Raw genomic sequence first — 18,072 nt, 5'->3', positions numbered from 1 at the left:
ATGACTGTGCCTTTAGGAACCCTCTTCTTCCCCCCAAGCACAAAGGCAGTCCACGTGGCCTTTATATATATTGTGCCCGACTCCAGCAGCTGCAGCTACCATCCCAGAGCAGGAAGCTCTGTTGCCCAAAGCTCATTTTTTCTGTGTGCAGAATTCAGGCAAACTTATTTCAGGAAAGCAGCCTCAGGAGGCCCAGGCCAGCACACCTCCAGAGACTCACACCATGAGCAGAGCTGAAACAAACTATGATCGTAATTCCATCTCTCTAAAACTGTAGCTTGGTGCTGGTCAAGTTCTGCAGTTCTCAAGGTACCTTTCCCCACCTTTTTACTTCCACTCTGCCTTGGCAGAACACAGAGATGCTCTGTTCCTTCACCTCTCCAGTAATACCAGCTAAGCCAAGACCTAGGCACTAGGCCATCCCTGCCATCCAAAGGTCACTTAGCTGGGAAAACGAGGCCATCTGTTCAGCCACAGCAAGCAGCGTGCATCATACTCCCTTGTGCTCCCTCCTTCCAATCCTTTCCATGCCTGCCTCATTATTCATTTTTTCTTCCAACTTTAGGAACCAAATGGTTCCAATCCAGAGCAGCACGGCAAACCAGGAGCAGTGCTGACTCAGGAGTCACTCCTGGACAGCCTGGATAGCTTCTCAGGCCAACCAGCTAGTGGGATTTTCTCATTTATCTTTTGGGCATTCAGCAGCTTCCAAGCCACTCTGCGGGAGAGAGAATCTCTGGAGCTGCAGCTGGAGTGAAACCTGATTGCACAGACAGCAGTGGTGCAGCCAGAGAGGACAGCCAGGTACAAATGCTGTCAGCTCTCCAGCAAATCAAGCACCACAAGTATGAGGTGTTTCTGCTGTTTGCTGTGCCAACAGGGTACGTATTTTTACACTTCTGGACTGAGTCCAGCCAGGATTTGTCGAAGTCAGGGCTGCTTGCAGCACAGAGGGAAACGAGTATACCAGCAACTCAAGATGGCACTGTAAGTAGCAGATGGCATTTTCAGAGTAGTATCATCACTCACAAACTCCTTGGACAGGTATTTGCACTCCCTTGAGTCCAGGGAAGGGACATGAGCCACTTGCAGTAATGGAAACTGTGTGATGGTGTCTGTGTGACTCCTGGGTTCAGTACCCCACCACAATTATGGGAATTGCCTGAAAGGTTGGGTTCATGGGCAACTTGCAGCCTCCTCATCACCTGAACTGGTTTCTCTACAAGTAGGTTGTTCTGGGGAGTAATCTGGGATAAAAATCCAAGGTAGTCTGTGGCACTTGGCTCCACAGATAAACCACAGCCAAATAGTATGAATTAGAAGTACTCTTTACAGCAGAGTGAGATCAGAGTCCTCAGCACCCTTCTCTTCCTAAGTACAACTCAAGTACATCCAGACACTGTATTCCTAGCAGACCCTTCAACTGCCCTGATCAGGAAAATTTTTCTAAGCGTCTTTCCTACTCCCAGCAACTCCTGGTGCCCTTCCATTTATTTTAGAAATAGAAGATCTTGCTTTCTGGTCACTACAGGACTAGGACACACATTATTTGCAAGGCAGTAAAACAACAAATAGCACTTTTAACCTGGATGTTAGGCCAAATCCAGGAGCCATCAGGTTAGGACAGGCTTACCTGTTCTGAAAGGGCCGAGGTCCAAGTCCTGGGCCTATCACACAAGGGCAACCTATTTCTACCAGATCTGCTATATCTTAGAAAAGTTTAAATCGAGATACAGTATCTTAACTTCAGACACAAGACTGACCTCAGTGTAAGTTGAATATTCTTGGCTTTGCCTCAAAAGTGATAAACTCCAACCAAAACTGTAGCTTGCCAAAACCCTCCATCATCCCATCCCTATACCCAGCAGCAGCAATCCATCATTCTCAGTGATAAAGGACAGTACATGCACACAGGTACTTTTTTTCTTTTTTTTATTGCTGTTAATTCAAGGAAAAAGGTTGCATAAAATCCAATCTCTTCTAGAAATATAAGTGACCTTTCCAGTACATTTCAAATATCAAAGTATATGGTAAACATACAAATAAAGAGAAGGTAACATACCTCCTATTTACAGTACAGTATTTTAAATCATAAAATAAGTTCCATAAAGTACAACTGGCAGGTAATTCACAATACAAGTCCATTGGTGGTTTAACACCCTCACTTCAACTCAAACGCAGTTCAGTCATTTCAAGTGGTCCAAAAATACCCAGATCAAATAAAAATTTTAATCAAAATAATTTTCATTTACTACTTAAACTTTTTTTTTTTTTTAAATTAAAGCTTTCATCTACCTCCCTCCCTTTCCCCCCCTCCCCCAAGAAAAAAGTTTCAAAATGTACACTGGTGCTATAAATATAAATGCTATCTATGAAGAAATGTAGTAATCAAGCTTTTTTTTTTTTTCTTCAAGTTTTTTGTTTGTTTAGCAATTTATTAGACAGCTGAACCAAAGATTGATTTTTATTTCATCCCTCTACCGGACACTGGGTCTGATTTTAAGAAAAAAACATTTCTGCCATGAACTGTGAGGAATGCCAAACCTTATGGATATACAGTGGTAGTTGTTCATCGGTGTTGAATGCAGCAGTCAAAAAACACACTTGTCTTCCAGATAACCTCAGTGCACTTTAGGAAATCAAATATTACCTGGAAGCAATTTAGTACATATATTGGCTTTTAAAAATAAAATAAAAAATACAGCAGCATTAAACTTACTTACTCATGATACTGACATGTTTAATACCATCTTAACACTCATTTCAGTCTTTCACATTATACCGTAATTACGCATAGTGGTAAATTGTTATAAAATAGTGACTTTCCTATTTGGTAGACAGGTTCTAATACTAATACCTGACTATTTTGTAGAAAACCATAGCTTTTGTTCAGTTTGAAATAAAACATTTACATTCTAAGTACAATGCAACACTGTAATAGTTTAGGAAAAAAATATTCAATCAAGTAATGTTCATTCTGTGTTGACACGATGTAGAATAGCTTTAAAAAAGGAAAAAATGCTGTCAACTTTCATTACAAATGCAAACACACTGAGTACAACATTCATACCATTTTTTTCACCTTTGTTGCTGAACATACAGGCTAAAAAGCTACAAGGGAAGAAAAATCTGTCAATTTAAGCTCGTTCATTTTTCTAAATCTGTTCCAGTCCACACAGTTTCAGCCCCTTCCTGCTCTATGTATTTTCATTTGTTTGGGCCTCTCGAGAGCTGCGTATCTGTATTATTATCAGGTATAGTACACATACACTATCGTGTTTTCCTTTGGACTCTGCTAACAGGATGTTTGAACATCTCCCCTCAATTCATGAGCATTAAATTTAGAGTATGGGTAGGGTCTGTATGAACTGCTAAACACTCATGCAAATCCAACGAATCCACGTGGACAACCAGGGAAAGTAAAGAAAACAGCAGCATAAGGAGATCGGGGAGGGAAGGAAGAAGATTGTGGTGGGGAACATGACCAAGTTTCTTCTTTCACTATATGACTGCTCCACCAGTGATGTCAGAGGTCAGAGGAATTTTTTGTTTTTAAACTGCAGTAAACATTGCACATGTCTCAAGTCTTCAGTGCAAAAGCATGGTTCGAATGCTCTGATTGTTTGGCTGTGTGTGTGAATTACATGCATTACGCAAGCCTCTTGTAGAACCAGGAGGAGACCAGGGACTCAGCCTTCTTCTTTTGTACGGAACAGAGGTGCAAAAGCAATGAAAAATTCCAAAAGAATATAAAACCGGGAATGTCCCAAAACACAAGACCAACCTCCCCCTCCCACACACACCTTCCCCCAAATTCCCAAGCTTCAGTTTAAGTAGGCAATGTTTACTTGTTTCAGTCTGCAGAATCCAAGGTATCATTGGAAGGGGGAGGGGGAGGTGCGTATCTCAGTCTGTAAGTGCCTAAAACAGGAAAGAGAACTACTAAGTCACTGCTCACAAGTAAAATGGATTACAAAACCACTACAAGGTATCAAAATGGACATGCTCTTCAAAAGGCACTATCATCCTCCAGTCCTTTTAAAGTAGGTCCTCAGACCTTATCCTATTTTCTTTCATCCTCTTGCTAGAACTGTAAGTTTAAAAAAAAGTTATAGAGTGTAGATACAGGACTTGAGCTCTACTGGAAAAATGAAAAGATGGTCCCCACCAAGGTCCATTTTTCCTGTTCTGGTCCAATCAAACCACTCAAGTCAGAATGGGAACAAGGGCAAGAATCAAAAATAGACTGTGCTCAATGCAAACCCTGCATTTTCCCCATTCTTCTGGACAGAGAGAGAAATGGAAGCTATTCCTTTTACATTTAGCTCCAATTGCCTTTTTGCTGCAACTTGTCTGAAAAGTTAAATGTATTGCATGATGGGGCACAGAAGGATGGCTGATTGTGCAAAGGTAAGCCCTAGAAAACATTAAGTATCACATGGCCAGTCTATTGGTTTTTCTTTCAATTCTCAGAAGCTTAAGGAATCCAAGGTCATATCATAAACAATAACTGATTTCTTTTTGCAAATGAATTCTCTCAAAAAGCACCCCAATGAATGGGAAAATTAAAACAACATGCAAGTCTTAATGCCAAAACCAAACCGGTGAAAAAAGAATGACAATTTAGGACTAGTATAATTTTACTTTCCAGCTCTGAACCCATTTTCAACTTCACGCTGTGAACCCCATTCCCTCGCACTGTTCTACAAGATTTTCAGGCAGAGATAGGATACTTTGCAGTTTTAGAGCAGGCCACTAGTGCACAACCATTTACACGAAACATACACACGCACACCTTTCTGCAAGACCAGAAACAGCACATTCAGAAAGGTAAAGAGAAACTACCAAACTCAAAAGCAAGTCCGCTGGGAGTTATCATGATTACCTTGTTGACTGGCCTCCATGGATGACTGCTTACAGTCCTGCGCATAGTGTCCACTTACACCACAATTGTAACATGAAACATTCCCATTCTTCTTGGGTCCCGACCCATTTGTGTTGGCAACTACGTTAGGTGCTGGATATACAGGATAGAACCTCCCAAATCCTGCCATCTGCTGCATACCATAGTTGGCTTGGCTTCCCATCACTGGGTCATGCATAAGCCCGTTTGCATACGGAGACTGAGGCAGGAAGAACGGAAGTTGTGTTCCATTGCTTTGATGTGCTTGATTGAGGTAGCTGCCATTGCAAAGTGATGGCAGAGTGAAGAAAGATGGAACTCTGTAGACTTGTCCATGAAGAGGGTTATGATAAAAATAGCTATTAATCTGAAGGCTGCCATTGGTCCCACAGCTACACCTACGTCCACAAGAACCGCAAGGGCCAGATCCCAACTGCTGCGGAGGTAACATTGTCCCGTTAGTGTTATTATTCCCAACAGCGTTTATGTAGGATGTGCTGTCACTCTGTGCAGTGCTGTGTGTTAGAGCGGGGCTTGGGCTGGGGGCAGGGCCTGGCGTGTGTGTCGGGATTGCAGGAGGAACAGTGGACTGGACCTGACCAACACCGAGGCCAGCGGACTGAGGTGGTGAGGAAGTTGCTCCAGTGCTCAGCACGTTTGTATTCTGGTTGGGCAACACACTGGTAGCGTGAGGGCTGCCTGGCAAAGCGTACGAAGCTGGTGGAGGTGGCGGTGCTGCTGTGGAGAGACCAGCTGCTGGAAGAACTACCTTGAGATTGGTAGGCTGAGGGATTGCTCCTGGGTTTCCCTCAATGTGAGGCACCATTTGATTCAGTCCTACCACCTGGGATGCAGGTTTTGTGATGGGATCTGTAGTAGGAACTGGGGATCCTGGGAAACTACCTGGATTGTGGACTGGGATAAAGGCAGTATTTGGTGATCCAATACTTAAGCTTCCTGTCGGCTGCTGTGGTCCATTAACTGTGCAACTTTCTGATGATCCCTGTGGAGAGGGGATTTTCAACCTATGTATTGCCAAATGCAAAGCAGGGCTACCAGGCTGGACAGAATGTGGAAGGAAAGAGGATGGGACTGGCAAAGGGGAAGCCATGAGCTCAAGGCGTTTCTCAGGTTCACCAGAGGTCACTGGGCCCATTCCTGCAGGAGGGGAATTCGCAGCCTCTCTCACTGGCGACACAGCGACAGGCGTGGTAACCAGCATTCCCATGGTTTTACCATCTGCAGATATGGGTGGTGGGACAACTGCTTCAGGCTTTTGGGCAGCGCTGTGCATCACACAGTGTAAGGCAGGCATGAAGGAAATATGCTGAAACTTTGCATTCAAAGGATCTTCTGAAAGGCTCCCATTTTCATTATTCACTGAAGGAATCTGAGCAGATGATTTGCTCATGTTTGATGAGCTGACAGCACTGTAGCCTGTAAACCTGGTTGTATTTTGATTCCCAGAGTCCTCAGAATTGCTGTCTGTATCTGTGAGGACAAAAGCATTTGTAAGTCAGAAGAATGAATCTCGAGCAACAGAGAATCATGCCCTGGACCCAATTTGACCTATTGAGTTTGACAACATGAATGATAGTTATGTTTTCCTGAACTGTGACAACTTCGAGATCCTTTTCATTCATCCAAATTAAGCTAGGTCCATCTTCATGACTTGCCTATATCCACCTGCCCAACTAGCTACTGTGTCTTTGACTTGTGCATATCTGCAAATGTGAAGAGCAGGACACAGAGTGATTTAGGAATTTGCATCTGTCTAGAAAGATATTAACACAGATTATTTAAATGTGGAGGGAGTGGCAAATTGTCAGCACAAAAAGACGGAGCTCCTGGACATGCCACACATAATTTCATATAAACCCAGCCCCTTTCAGGACAAAGTTTTCCACACTATTGTACTGTGGAAATTTCTCAAGAGAGCTGTATCATTGAGGCCAAAAAATTATGACACAGGTTTAGTAACCTAAAACTCTGGTATTTAAACGGTGCTAGAAGCCCTCAAACTGCCCAGCCATGAAATCCACAAAGAAAATATATTCTGTGGCTAGTTCAGAAAATAAAGGACCTAATCAAACTGAAAAACGAAGTAAAATAAATGCAAGAAAGAGATTAGTCTAGGAATAAAGACATTCATGCACACTCTCCATAAATACAACCTCTGTCTTTTTCTTCTTCACTATCAAAGCTTTCCCGTCCATCATGTCGTGGACTAGAAGGAGAGCTGTAACTTTCAGATGATGTTTCTCCACACGTATCATGACCAGATCCAGCATCCAAATTCAGATCTAAAAATAAAAGTTGTCAGTTTTATTTTTGATCTCAGTGTATGAAAGTGAGGTTATTTTGGTTTTCTCATATTTCCCGCTAGTTGAGATTTTTGCCTGTCCCTACTTAATTGCATCTGTCCCCTGTATTCCTACCACTTCCATTCCCAGCACTCCAGACTGGTGTCGTCCCTAAATTTGTGATGAGTGAATCTTTGGTGTTAAAGAAGGTGATACTGAAAATTGATATTTATGCAAAGCAGTGAAAAGAATGATGATCCTGAATGATTCGTGTGATGTTTATACTGGACTGTACTACAGCACTGATTTCCTCTGAATGGTAGTGATCCAGCATTTCTGTTGGCAGAGCTGCAGCGCTCCTCAGTGACACCAGCACAGGCAGGAAGCTAACTCAGCAGGACATGGCAAAACAATGTACCACTTCACAACTCACTCTTCTAGAACTGGCTTTAACCAAACTCTATCAACAAATCCTTTTTAAAGAAGAAGAGGTGAACTGAAAAAGTGGTAAACTGTTTTCTAAATTCTGAATAGATCATAAGACACTCTTTTGCTGGAAACCACCTTCAGGGTGGGTGGGTAGCTACTATGGTTTGGCTTTCAAGTTCAGCCTCAGAAGGAAAGAAGAATGACAAATGCACCCTCTCTCAGAATCTATGACAGACACAAGCTGGAAACCCCAGCCCACAAAACCTTGGTTAGCAAAACCTCAGGACAAAAATTAGAACACTAATTATGATAATAATTTATAATTTTTCCCCATTTTTTATTGCTACTGGAAGTTTAACAGGTTGAGATGGCTCACCAAAAAGTTGTCTTAATGCTTCAATTCTTGAAATAATTTCCTGAATTAAACCCATAATTGCTTAAATTATTTTAACAAGAACATCTAGTATAAACTGGAGCCTCACTGTGAACCTGAGATCACTAAGACCCAAAGTATGAAGCGCTAATCACAATGTATCCAGTCTTAAAAGTTACCATTGTAACTAACTAATGCTTCAGACAATCTCAAAATAGGGAGAGAAAAATGAAAGAAAACATGATGAGGATAAGAATTACAGACTCAAAACAGAGCATTTCAAACCAAGCCTGGATATATAAACCTAGGCAGAGATTCAGACTGTTATTTTTTCCCATAAACTATTTCTCCAATAAGTATCTAGAAAGACGTTTTGTTGTTTATACATAGGTTGAAAGCTCATCTCTGAGCAGTATTTAATGGCTTCCAGCCTGTGGGTTACAGCTTCTTTTTGAACCATCCAACAGTTTCACAGGAGGCAGTTTCACATCTGTAGAATGGTGGGAAGTGAGCAAACAGAACTCCTATGGAAAAGCATTCCCTACTAACTTTGCAGAATCACACAATCAACAAGGTTGGAAAAGACCTCTGAGATCAAGTCCAACCTATGCCTAACACCACCTAACCAGTTAAACCATATATCCAGACTTTTTCAAAACACCTCCAAGGATGGTGGCTCCACCACTTCCCTGGGCAGCCCATTCCAATGCCCAGTCATTGTTTCTGTGATTATTTTTTTCTAATGTCTAGCCTAAACTACCTCTGGCACAGCTTAAGTCTGTGTCCTCTTGTCCTATTGCTGTTTGCCTGGGAGAAGAGACCGATCCCCACCTGGCTACACCCTCTTTTGACGTGGTTGCAGAAAGTGATAAGGTCTCCCCTTACACACTACTGCATCCCCTCCTAAAGTCATTGTCAGTTCATAAAACTCAGTGCGCTTTGCCTGACAACAAAAACATTAATCAATCAGAAACGCATGCAGCAGAGCTCTGCTGCAGAGTATGTTTTCTGCTTAACGGCCCTTAACTATAGCTTTCCAAAACTGTTCTAGTTTTGCTAAGATTGTGAACAGTGAGTTCTTAAAAGTTTTATTCAAATGCTGTTTGTAGAAGGTAAAAACACCTGCCCATAAAACACATCAATAATTCCAAACTGGATCCAGCTGGAACTCACCAGGGTGAGAAGCGGTGAGAAGGAAGAATGAAAGCTTAATCAAGATTGTATCACAAATGGAAGCAACAGAAAGACAAGGCACTTTTAAGAGTTCTTTCAACACTTATACCAATTAGGTGATGTAAAAAAAGGCAAACTCTTTGTCAACCTTCTGTCACAAGAACTACATGTAAGACAGGCAAGTCGCAACTGATAAAGGGAATTTAGAAAATATCAAGATGGTGAAGTCAATGGCTAGCACAGACCTTCAGAAATTTGTAATAAAGTTTGGAGACTCAGTTTACTAAAGGAACACAAAAATAATTTTTTCTTAAAACTGACTGATGTACACAAGTCTTGGGCTAGACACTACATTTAGGATTATCCTAAACTGAAAACCCTGCTAGGGCAGCATACACAGTTCTGTGTTGTAGCTCAGTGGTCACTTCGTTTAAATACTACAGTTCATCAATGGTTCACACCACAGGTTTTATACAGGTTTCTTGTGGGCCATTACACAACAGATGAAGAAACTAGCAGGCTGCAAAGAGCACACTAATGGCAAGATGCTCCATGTCCACAGCAGTTGCCCAACAGCAGCAAAAGCCCAACAGCAGTATTTTGTCACCTATGCACGAAGACACACACCTCAAGCAATGGGATACAGAAAACTGAGTCTAGTGCGTTCTGTACAGCAAGTCAAAGCACAAATTAGACTGCCAATACACCAACTTGCACCACAACATTTTTCAGACTTGTGCTTTCCCCTTTACAGAAGACCCTGAATAAATCAACTGCAAGTTCTGTTTCTTACTAAGAGCTTTGGAAAAAGCACCTTACCTTTTGCTGTCCCAGTACGGATGTGCTGCGATGCTGCAACTCGAACTCCATTGCTCCTGTTAGTCAACCTGCAGTCAGTTTTCTTTGCTTTCTCCCTGTATAAAAAAATTCATGGCTTTTTTGCAAATGCATGAGCACAAATAACCAACCATGAATGAAGACGGAATGACACTGGAAACAAAGGCAGTGACTCCAGGCCAGAAATGCATATTTAATAGATATAACAACAAATAATAAAAAATTAAATAGAGGCTGCTGGCGTAATATACCAGGAACTAAGCTATAAGCAGCATTACTAAATACTTTGAATAAAGATTTATATAAGAAAAGACACCAAAAAGGAACAGGAGCAGCAAACAGTAAAAGTCATTTTTGAAAGCTGATGTGTGTAATGCAGCCCTACACCAGTCTAGTGTAATAGCATCTGGAAACTTGGAAGTAGGCAGAGTATTAGGTAAGGGTGAAGTGCTTTCACTTCTCACAGTGCAGAGTTGTGTAGCCTGCAGGAAGCTCTGAAGCCCTCTGATGTGAAAATTATCTTCAATAAGACGTTTCAGCCAGTTACCACTCTCTTCATAATGTTAAAGGTTGCCATCAACCCTCATTTGATTTTCAGTATATTCTGGACAGCTTTACATCTTTTATGTTTCAAATAAATATAAAGGGGAAAAGACAATTTAGTATTGGCTAAGAACGTACTTCCACTTCCTCATCTTTTAATTACATGCCAAGCTGTATTTTGAGAAATTAATGCATTCACTTAAAATTCTATTTTTCAAGTTACTTCTTTACAGAATATAAAATAAGGATTTTTATGTAGCCCTGCCTCACACCATGCCAGCTCTTGTGTCAGCACAGCAAATGAAAGCACCTAATTGACTGCAGACTCTTTATCAGAGTGAATGCATTACACTTCATTTCTGGATTATCAGCTACATTAGAAACCTACTTTTCCAGCTGTGGCTTTCCTTTCTTCTTGCTTACTGCAGACAGACTTCGTTTTTCCACCGTGTGCTAGACAGAAAATACAAAGACACCAGTCAAACAACAGAATTTTTTATGAAAGCCAAGACAACACCCCTTCTAGACCCACAGGTCCACAAGTCCAAGGGTAGTGGGCTCACAGGTGCTATAACCACCCAAACAACCACTTGTTCAGTACATCTGAGCCTGTAAAAGAATGCATCATGTCTTGTGTTTACACGAGAATCGGCAAAACACTCAGCAAATTACTACTTGCAAGTATGCCAGAGATATCCATCAAATTGTTTGCATGCTGTTCTTCCTCCAAAGGATAAAAACAAATGTGTTTCATCACATACCTGCTGCAAAGGCCAATCACCAAGCTTAAGGAGCTACGAAATTTGTTGCTATAAATGGAATTATTTGATAGTTGACCGTGGGAAATACATGCAACAAATTATTTCTACATAGTGACAAGCAGGTACCTAACCTTAAACTGGAGGTTTAAGCTGCTAAACTAAACTCTAGAATACAGCATACAAGCACATAAGAAAAAACATAGGACCTACACAATTTTTAAAGTATGCTACCAATAACTGTTATTAACAACTCATATTTGGCAAGGAAGTAAAATTTATGAAAATTCTGAAATAATCTCTGTCCAAATCACTGTATCTGGACTTCCTTTAAATAGCTTTTCCTTTGCTTTAGTAAATTAACCTTTTTCTTGCTTCAAGCTTGCAGTATTTCAAGCTTTGATGCAGCCCACCATTTCATGTTTAGAAGCCAACCTCAATTCAATAGCCAAATTCCAAACATAAATGAGAGTAATATTAAATAATCCTAACATACTGTGTTTTTCATATATAAGCAGTGAGCAAGCTTCCTTCCCCCAATTTCAGTAGTAGATTATTTTATTTATAAACAATTGTTCTGTTTACCTATATTCACAATGAGATTGAGCATTGAAGAGACACAAATCCCAGAAAAAGTGCATATGCATCTATCTATTAACTTTTTTCAAAGATTATTACTTAAATAATGCAGGCAAGATAGAAAGAATATGTTTAACCTGTTGTACCTACTGTAGCATTAATACAGTTTAGCTATTAATACTGTTTCCAGTTTGTTCCTTGCAATAACAGAAATTGCCCAAGCGTTCTGGAATCCTCTCTGATGACAATGCTACAGTAACAGGAAAATGCCTGATAACAAATTAACATTAGACTTTTCTGACTACTTACATTCTGCTGGGAAATTTTATTTACAAATTCATAAACAAAATATTCAGCTTTCTGAGACATTGGTAAGGAATTATGGAGGGTTTTCTAATCAAGGTAAGTCAGCAGCAACTTCAACAATTATTTTGTACAATTTTAGGAGCACTTTTCATCCTTTAAAGCTAAATCTCATCATGTGTAGTGGACAGTCTCCTCAAGTGTCTTGGAATATGGTTTTAAAGAATAAACAGCAACACACCTGGTCAAGTAGGTTAGTACAGTGCTCTGGGTGCTGCTGGACAATACAGCTTTTCCTTCTCCAGTCCATTACCCCATTCTGTTCTGAGTGCTGAATGTTAAGGCTATCCAGTGAAGAACATTTTGCACTGCTAGTGCTGCTGAAAAGAAAAAAAAAAGCCCCAAAAGTTATGCTGATGTGAACAAATCTGCAGTCTTTTCTCACCAACATATATGTTTTGCATCATGAGAAAGTTTCCTTTTAGAAAACCCTATTCAAGAGATTTAAAAGATTTAAATTACAGCAGTTCTTGTGCTCTAAAGTTAGTATCTGACCATAACTGGAGTTCCTTTTTCATTTGTCTACTATAATTTGATGTAAAATTCAGAACATCAGAATTTGTAGAAAACAATAATTGAGGGAAGGGTTTCCTTGGATATTTCTATACACAAAAACTTCGCTATTTTCATACCAGACATGTGGCAATTTTCCAGATAGAAATGTATTCTGAATTCATCTTCTTTCTTTCTTATCATTAATGACAAAGCTGGAATTACTTTGTAATCCCTGTTTCAGAATCCATGAGATATTTGAAGAACGGAGCACACAGTTACTACAGATCATACTGTAGCTGTGTTTATTTCAATTTCAAAATGGTCATCTTGCTTTGCATTTTCACCTTCAGGAATGCTAGTTTTGAGTAGTGCTGGGAGAGGGGAGTTACACTTGGCATTTAATTCGGACTTTACAGTGATTTCCACTGAAGCTCTGCTCTACAGCAGCCAGTCAGAAGCAATATTGAACTAGGTCTGAGACCACTGGTCAACTAAAGCTGCTGGAAAATAGTCAGGATTCTGACAGAGTCAGTAAGAAACAAGGACCTATAACCTTTTCATATCTCATACAAAATTATGCAAAAGAAAAAAAAGAAAAAAGTAGTTAACACTTTTAAAATCTTATCTAAATACTTATGCTGATAATTGAAAGTGTCTTTTAATTCAGGGCTGCCTTCAAGCTACTTCACGAAAGTTACCACAATATGAAATGTTACTCAGTTCCCATGATGGCAGAAATCCAGCTCACTTGAAAGCACAAGACATGCTGAAGTTCCAGTAGCTACTTACCAAATACCTCTGTGAGTAAGGGCTCAAACTACTTAGAAGATACACAACAGAATATTAAAAAAAAATTAAGAAAATGGCAAGAACCCGAGGTCCCAAAAGACAGACAAAAACCCCTGATTGCAAAGATAGATGCAAGGTCACTTTAGAAATTTCTGCCAAGTGGAGGTAAATTATTTCACTGCCAAACTTGCAATCATTTCATGGAAACTGTAATATTACTAAAGGTTTTGTATGTGTGATCTCATTCCTACCAGTAATTTTGTGGACTTTTCAATAGTAAGGCTGCAATACTGAATGAAAACAAGAGGCAGACAAATGCACAATGTCCCAATGCTATTTGAGATGAACTGCTTGTGACTCTCAACAGATTTATGCGTATTTAAAACAGAAAAGTTTCATTCAGTGCCATTTCTTTACAAACCCATAAACAAAAGGCACAGATTTTAAGGAGACAGATACATAAACCAAACAGGAGAGGACTAACAGACCTCTAGCAGTCAAGGAGTAAATACATTTCCCCATCTTAGATAAAGAGAAAATAATAGTTAGCTAAAGAAGTTTCTTTCTCAGAAGTTTGTGAAAATGTCTATCCTTCCCTTTCCTACCTAAAAGATAGATCCTAATCCTAAACTACGGTCAGCCTTAGTGTAATTCATTATACAATGAATAAAAAAAAGACAATTCCTTTATTAATAACCATAAGCTATTAAATTTGGATCCTGCTCTGACGACTTTGTAGTAGACTGTATATCCATCATTGTAATCACAGATTTTGTCAAGTTTACACTTTCTTCTTGAGGAAATATAAGCTGAAAGTAGGACAGTTTAAAACCAAAACAGACACAAAGCACTAAGTTGTCTTGTGGTGAGTTCACAAGAATTTCGTCTGTTAAAGATCTCTGTACCTTAACACTGTTCTGTGCTATGTTTATATTCTAATTACTGGAATTCCAGGTAAATTTTCACCACAAGATAAATACCTTTTACAGATAAATCAACACTGATCAAAATTGTAAATCACAATAAATTCTGTTTCCATTTCTTTCCCTCATTTTAGTTGAATTATGCACAGCTATGTGCAAACATACCTGAAGTTTTTAATCTAAATACATTAATGAGTGAATTCACATTAGGTACTTCAGGGATCTGAAGGTATATATAAACTACTTTAATATGGTTAGGAACTGCTTCCACTTACAATGGACACAAACCAGCAATGTGTACGTGCATTTGCCAGTAAGCAAGGGCAAGAATGGACGACCCTCTCCTACAAGCTCCCCTTTGAGGTTACTTAGGCTTCAAATCCATAGCACTGGAAATTTTCAGTACAAGTGTGGGGGTACGTGCACATAGGAAAGATACATGCCATACAGATTATGGCATGTAATATCTTATACACACAAATCAAAACATCAATTCAAATAGAGAAGATTCACAAAATTTGGGAAAGAAGAGCTATCCAAATGACCTAGACCGACAGATTTAGAAATAGGGTCTTCTGAACTATTTTTCTAATAGTTCAGAAGTTAATACAACCTCCCAAATGATAAAAATAAGACCAGAACAGCCCACCACAAACATACAAAAGCTCCCCAAAGAAGCTTTAATCTAGAGGGACACATACTCTCAAAGCACCAACAAATGGAAGTTCAGACATGTAACATGGTCACATTACACTCTAGTACCTACTTGGCAACAGGACTTTTTCCATTATGTTTCTTGTGAACTGCTGTGTGTTGCATTACATCTGGAAAAAAAACACCAAAGCATTATTTCAACAGAAATTCCATTTACTCTTTTAAATCAATCCAGTAAATTCATCTTTCCACCACTACCAGACACATAGCAGAAGACATCTTCATTAAACAGGTCAGGTTTAATTTACAGTGCTGAAATTAGCAGGTGTTGCACAGAAGACAAATCAGTTTGTATAAATTATATAAACAAGACTCTTTACCTTCCATTTCACAGAAGAATGAAACAGAAAGAGAGGAACTATGACAATGCCAATGTTTGCTCACCTCTATATTTAATTCTAAGCACTGAATGCATGACTGAATATCACCCAGTATGAAAGAACAGAGCGAGAAGAAAGGAATGAGTCAGAAAAAAATACAACATTTTGTAATTTCTTCTGAATACTGAAATGAATCTCAAAACTATGTCACACATTCTGACTAGCAAACGAATACAAGTCCTACACTAAAGCACTGCATTCTGAACCTGAAAATTCACTAGGCAAGTAAAGCTTTACAAATTACACCTGACAAAAAGAGATCTGGCCTCAAGGCACGGCTGGGTGGGGCTCCAAGTAACCCATTTTGCTGGAAGGTTCCCTGCATGAGGCAGATGATTTGGAACTTTAAGGTTGTTTCCAACCCAAACCATTCTAAGAGTCTACAAAGTAAAACGGAGAACTTTTAGAGACATAGTCTACCCAATTTTTTTAAGACAACTGTTAAATTTTAACAAAAGCAACTTTCTTTAATTCCAACTATTGATCATCTTAGTATTCTTGGTACTTAGGATTTTGCCTGAACTCCTGTCAATGCTACACCAAAGTTCAAATTATGATTTAAAAATCTGAGGGAAAAAAAAAAGATTTTTAAACTTCTGGTAAAGACTTCACTAAAATGGCACAAAAGGTGTTCTGAAATGCATTTGTAGTTTCACCAGATGAAGAGATTTATGTCTTTTTAAGATCAGTACATAAAAGACTATTTGAGCAAATATATTGTAAATTTGCTTGGTGTAAATTCTTGGTGTATTCTTAAGAATACGGCAATGATTATTTTCATAAGAAAAAGCTGTTCAAACTGCATATGTAGATTACTGAATCCACAGAAGTTCAACAGCAAGCTTCTTATGAATTATTGATGTGAAAGAGGGTAAGAGTGCTGTCATTACTTGAAAGCCAGCAAAAGTGTTCAGTGGTGCGTGCTCACCCATCAGTCCCCTTTCCCATCCTTTCCACCTACCAGGAGCTTGTACTTGTTTCCTTCTAAAAACAATGCAAAACTGGCTTGCTGTTCCTTTCAGAATGAAACTACTGACCAGTCACCAGGCTGCTGCTTCCATGTGCGAACTGTTTTCGAGGCATTTGAAAAACACTAGCTTTCAGACTGTAATCAATACTTACTACAGTCCCAACCTTAGCAACAGTCCAGGGTATCAAAGCAGCATAGGTTAATAATAAGAGAGGAAAACTTGGACATTTTTTCTGTGTAAAATTAGAAGCTAGACAAATTTGGCATATATAATGTAAAACAGTCTTGAAATGCCCTTGAAATACTGCACTTAACTCTGAACCCCGGTAATTGAAGAATAAATAGGTAAAGACATGAAAGTCTATAAATAATCTTGGCTCAAATAAATTGTGAAGTATATATTCCTGGTTGTTCAACACAGCTGTGAACTCCTGCCTTCAAGCTATCTATGAATGCTGCCATTTCTTGAGTTACAGAACAACCTCTTAAGGAAACTGCTGAAAGTACACAAAAATTCTTCATTTGCATAGCAGATTTAATTCAGTTTTTGTACCACTTCATATCAATGGAGAAATCAGTCAAGTGTATAATTTCCAGAACTGAGTGTGGTAAAATATCTCAACGAACCACCTTTGAGTACACAACTACCTTCCTCCTGACTTGAAGCTTCTGAACTGTCCTCCTTGAAGTGTTCTGCTGTCTTAACCGTCTTCAAAGAGGGTTGTAAGTTACCTGCAGAGAATAAAGTTCACGTAGTAACTTTATAGATCTTGAACAACTGGACAGTTCCTGAATGTTTGCACTAAACTGGAAACTAGGGAAATGGAAGACTGAACTTACTGGTTTGCATGTGGCAGCTATTTGAACATTGCCTTCTTCAAAGTAGGCCATCTCCAGGAGTAAAGGCTCTTAAGAGATACTTTTATTTTGCAGAAAATAGTGTTGAAAATAATTTTAATGCTATGGTACAATTTCAAAAGGCTGTGATTCTGAAAATTATTAGAGATATTCCTACTATGTTGCACTTCAGATTTTTCTTTATAATCATTTTGTTTTACAACAGGAAATGGGAGGAGAGCAATGAGAGTTACTAGCATTCTTCTGCAAAAAATTACATTCCTCCACTGTCAAATCATTCATCTGCCAAAAGAGACCTACTTTGGGCTAAAGTCTTCTAGTGCCCTTAGCACAGTCTTCACACATAATTTTTGCCTTTTTATTAGGAATAATATTGACAGTTTTGTTGCAAAAATACCACTTCCATGCTCTGAAAAAGGACTTAATTTCTTAAATTAAGTAAGAGTCTACCCTTCCCCTCTCAAAAAGTTCCAAGTTAGTGCAGGTAAAAGCATCTGAAAGCTTTTGCTTAGGAGCTTGAAACATTGATAAGATCTTTCTGAATATCATCTGCATCGAAGACACTAAACTCCCAGAGATCATGCTCTCAAAATCAAAAGCTGGAATCAGAAGTCTACTCCAACCTGAAAAATTGTCTAAACGACTGAATTTATGAAGCAGGAGGGAGCTAATTAATTTCCTC

At 39.3% G+C, this 18,072-nt stretch overlaps 1 protein-coding gene across 15 annotated transcripts in view; it reads right to left on the bottom strand.

Annotated features, from left to right (window-relative positions):
- Positions 1-2,370: 2,370 nt before the first annotated feature.
- ZCCHC2 (zinc finger CCHC-type containing 2) overlaps positions 2,371-18,072 on the bottom strand; it is a 44,714-nt gene continuing 29,012 nt past the window's right edge. For 2 of the 15 annotated variants that reach the window (XM_068197812.1, XM_068197843.1), the window contains 8 exons: positions 17,163-17,264; positions 15,235-15,292; positions 12,443-12,581; positions 10,950-11,014; positions 10,001-10,095; positions 7,078-7,206; positions 4,886-6,394; positions 2,371-3,921 (listed from right to left, as the gene is read on the bottom strand). In XM_068197812.1, the coding sequence (XP_068053913.1) occupies positions 3,854-3,921; positions 4,886-6,394; positions 7,078-7,206; positions 10,001-10,095; positions 10,950-11,014; positions 12,443-12,581; positions 15,235-15,292; positions 17,163-17,264 (2,165 nt within the window). In that variant the 3' untranslated portion in view covers positions 2,371-3,853. Of the gene's footprint in view, positions 6,395-7,077; positions 7,207-10,000; positions 10,096-10,949; positions 11,015-12,442; positions 12,582-15,234; positions 15,293-17,162; positions 17,265-18,072 lie in introns of all 15 variants that reach the window. The other 13 variants (XM_068197850.1, XM_068197869.1, XM_068197860.1 and 10 more) reach the window with 10 other exon arrangements.

The sequence above is a fragment of the Anomalospiza imberbis genome, chromosome 1 (genome assembly GCF_031753505.1).
Source record: "Anomalospiza imberbis isolate Cuckoo-Finch-1a 21T00152 chromosome 1, ASM3175350v1, whole genome shotgun sequence".
In the NCBI taxonomy this organism is placed as follows: domain Eukaryota; kingdom Metazoa; phylum Chordata; class Aves; order Passeriformes; family Viduidae; genus Anomalospiza; species Anomalospiza imberbis.
This window is presented reverse-complemented; position numbering and strand designations above follow the sequence as displayed.